The 3,797-nt window shown below is 35.0% G+C and overlaps 1 protein-coding gene across 1 annotated transcript; it reads right to left on the bottom strand.

Annotated features, from left to right (window-relative positions):
- Positions 1-272: 272 nt before the first annotated feature.
- LOC106370763 (cytosolic sulfotransferase 11-like) lies at positions 273-1,480 on the bottom strand. Its single transcript, XM_013810761.3, has one exon. It carries the CDS (start codon positions 1,358-1,360, stop codon positions 353-355), a length of 1,008 nt encoding a protein of 335 aa, XP_013666215.2. The 5' UTR covers positions 1,361-1,480; the 3' UTR covers positions 273-352.
- Between the last annotated feature and the right edge of the window lie 2,317 nt (positions 1,481-3,797).

The raw sequence follows: 3,797 nt of genomic DNA, 5'->3' as shown, positions 1-3,797 counted from the left end.
AGCTACAAGAAGTGAACAATCCACCAGGGGAAAGGTTTCTGAGAGTAGATCACTTAACATTAAGAGGTTTGAATACAAGCTTCTCTATTCTTACATGGATCAAAGATATATGAATTGGAACCAACCATGCTCTGTTGTTTTGAGTGTAGGTATCCTAAGAAGGTAAAGCGCAATTGAGGAAAGCAGGTGATGACTTAGAATCTTGAAGGTAGTTCTGAAACCTGACTTTGCTAGTTTGTAATAATAATAACCTTGAGATTTAACCATGCATGGAAAATAGAAGAAGTACATAACATAACTTTATTTGCTGAAATTTAATGTGCTCAAGAGAAAACAACAACATAGCACAACCTTACGGAAATATCAAACCCGAACCTCGTAGTTTAACCTCAACAACCTCGTCAATCCTTTTCGCCATTTGAGGAGTCAGATGATTCTTCCAGTCACCAACTTCACCTTTCCTGAAGAATACATTAGAATCTATACCAATTCTCGTCGTCCCTTTCTTATTAATCTCCAAGTTGCTCAAGTTACGCAAACTACACAAGTTCAAGATCTCCTCCACTGATCCACTCTCTTCTTCCTCCTCGGTGAATGGACAGTTCAAGAACTCAGCGAGTCTCTTGACCTGAATAAGTGGCTCCTCAATGATCTCTTCATACCTCATAAAAAGAACATTCTCCTTGTCTTCTAAGCTCCCTTTCCAATAGCTCAACATATGTTCCCAATAGGGTCCGTATAAGGTAACTCCTCTACAGTAAGCATCAAACATGAGCTCAAAGCTCGCTTGATCCATCTTGGTGCGATGCAACATCTTTTTGTAATGCCAACCGGAGACAAACGTATCTTTGAGACCTCTACACACGTAGACGATTTTGCATGGTGAGGAAGAAGACTTTGTGGTGGCTTCATGCAATGCATTTAGGTGCATGTGTGTAGAAAAGATCATAGAAGAAGGAAACTTTGCGAGATCTGGAGTTTGGCTGCTAGCGTATAGCTCAATCTCAAGGAATGGGACAAGGTCATGAGGGTTTTGTGAGAGCAAAGGATGTATTATTTGGGGATTTTCACGGTACTTTTCTCTATGTACAACTGCAAAAACTAGAGATTTAAGCCAAGTGGTTCCACCTTTGGGTAAAGAAGCGAGGATTATGTCGTTCTTTTGTGGCCGGAAATTGTCTTGGACGTCAAGAACGGCTTGGAGTGTGTTGGGATAGTACCAACAACCTTTGTAGTTGTAGAGACTGTAACCCATGAAATCTTTGTCTGCAGGAAGAGAAGATATCAAGTTATTGGTTTCTTGGCTAATGTTATCGTCTTTCATGTAGTTTGGAAGGTGAAGTTCTTGAGAAGCCTCCATTGTGATGCTTTTTCTCTAGGTACACAAAGAGATGATAATAGAAAAGGAGGAAGAGAAAAGAGTTTTTGATTTGATGCTTTGGAAAATCCGGTCTCACAAACTCACATGTTTAGATATGTTTATACTAGATTGGACTTCATAAAAAGAAAAAGAGATATGGTAACACGTGTTTAGGGGCTTGTCTGCGTTTCAGCTATGGCTGCCTCCTAGGCCACAAATGAATCTTAAGTTTCAAGAATCCATTTGCAACTTTATATTTTTGGTCGAGGTTGATGAATCAAACTTGAAGAAAGCAAAAAAATAAATAAAATAATTTAATGTTATTTAATGTTTTGTATAATGACTGTGTGCATAAATAATTTACAACATTTTATATTTTATATTTATAAATCTTTTAAAATATGATATTTTCTCCTTTTGAATTGTTTTTACTTATATCTAAATCTACGTTCTTAATTTTAAAAATACAGTTGACCCCAAAAAAACTTAAAATGCACTATGAAACCTAACGAATATTATTTTTTATTGGTGTAACGAAATTTAAATCATTCTAAAACCAAATTTTCTTTTTAGTTATTATTTTATTATGAAAATAGAGATATGTATGTTTTGTTGCTTTGGACAGCTAAATAAATGTTTTAAAGCATCATGTGGTAAAATTTAAATCAATATTTTAACAGTTAAAAGTATATAGAAGGCGACTGCTCTCTAGAAACACAAAAGAAATTGAAACTGCTTTCGGTGGCCGGTGAGCAATTGGCCACCGGTCGCCACCCCCTTCTTTTGTTTTTTTGTTATCTTGTATTATATTATAACTACTTTTCTCGATCGATAGTATCATCGCAAGGAGATTTTCCTTTTCCGTTAGCGGATTATCTTATTCGCGTTGGCGATTTTTGTTGTGTAGATCTTCATCCCCGTCCCCGTGCAAGCTTTAATCTCTAAATCCCGGAACTTCTATTTGATCTTTTGTAGCTACCGAGTGCTAGATTTCCTCCAAGCAGAGAGTAATTATTTCTTCCTTTAGTTATAGAGTAGGAAGTTTCTCTGACTTGGTTGAGAATCGAAGATGTTGGATGTTTCCATAGATATGAGCCAGATTAAGTAAAGTCGGGGTTTTCTGTGAAAACGTCCTGACAAATGATATGTGTTTCGATCGGTAGGAATATCCCCGAACTTAAAGATCGATGGTTACTTGGAGTTTGAAGCAGAAGAACCGGTGAAACATGCACGCGGGTCAAATGCAAGTGGTTCATGATAACAAAGCTGATGGCTTGGATAGTAGTTCGTTTCTCCGGCGTCACAGTACGGTGGCGCTTCTGTTCGATGAAGATTCCAGAGGAGCCTCATTTTGTTTCCAGATCTCGACACGTAGCAGCCCTAAAAGAAGACGTGGTCTTTATGCATGTTATACTTATCTTTTATTCAGTTGGGCTTCGCCATAAGTTGAGAAAATCTGTTGTAATGGGCTTGTTTAAAAACCACTTGTAACTTTCAGGCCAAGGCCTAAATCAATATAACGAAATTGACAAAAGAAAAAAGTATTTAGAAGAAAAATATAAATATAAATGAAAGTCAAACGCATTCATGAAAAATTTATAGAAGTATTTTTCATTTTAAGGAATTAAAATTAAATTATAAGATATTAATATTATTTATTTTAGATAGCAGAAAATTTGGCAATAGAAAATGCTCTTGGAGACACGCCAAGTGTTAACTTTGCTTGTTTGTAATAATAACCTTTAGATTTAACTAGGGGTCGGCATATCGAGTTCGGTTTGGTTTGGTTTGGTTAATTTGAGTTTTATAAAACTCAACCCAACTAAAACCAAAGTAGCTTTGGTTTGGTTCCGTTTAGTTCGGTTTGGTTTAGATTTAGTTTGGTTTTTTTAAAAATCTATGAAACAAAAAACAAGTTCGATGACAAAACTCTTAACTACGTCAAAGAAGAAATACATAATAAGCAAAGTGCATGCTATTTGTAATCTAATTAGCGTAACAAAGACTTGTAAGCATTCAAAAACCTATTAACTAAAAGACTATTTGCATCAACATTTTTGTTTTTATTGATCCTATAATAACTGTTACATAATTAAGAGAATAAAAATTGGAGAATATGAACGAAACGAGATGGCTACGATTTAGATGCTTATAGTTTTTAGGTTTTGTTTTCAGTACAATCTTTAGGTATTAGGATTATTTGAATCATATTTGGATTTTTTTTAAAATATATGGAAGTTAAGAAAAAATGGAAAACAAAACTTTAACTAAAATTTACAATATGTTTACATAAAATTTATAGATAAAAATATATTGGATTATTGGTTTGGTTCGGTTTGAACCCAAACCAAAGCAAACCATTCGGGTTGAGTAAAACATGAACCAATTGAGTTATGTAAAGAGCACGGTTTGGTTTGGATCGGTTTAACTTCGGTTG

This window comes from Brassica napus, chromosome C1 (assembly GCF_020379485.1).
Source record: "Brassica napus cultivar Da-Ae chromosome C1, Da-Ae, whole genome shotgun sequence".
Lineage (NCBI taxonomy): Eukaryota > Viridiplantae > Streptophyta > Magnoliopsida > Brassicales > Brassicaceae > Brassica > Brassica napus.
Note: the sequence above shows the minus strand (reverse complement) of the source record. Positions and strands in the feature narration are given on the sequence as shown.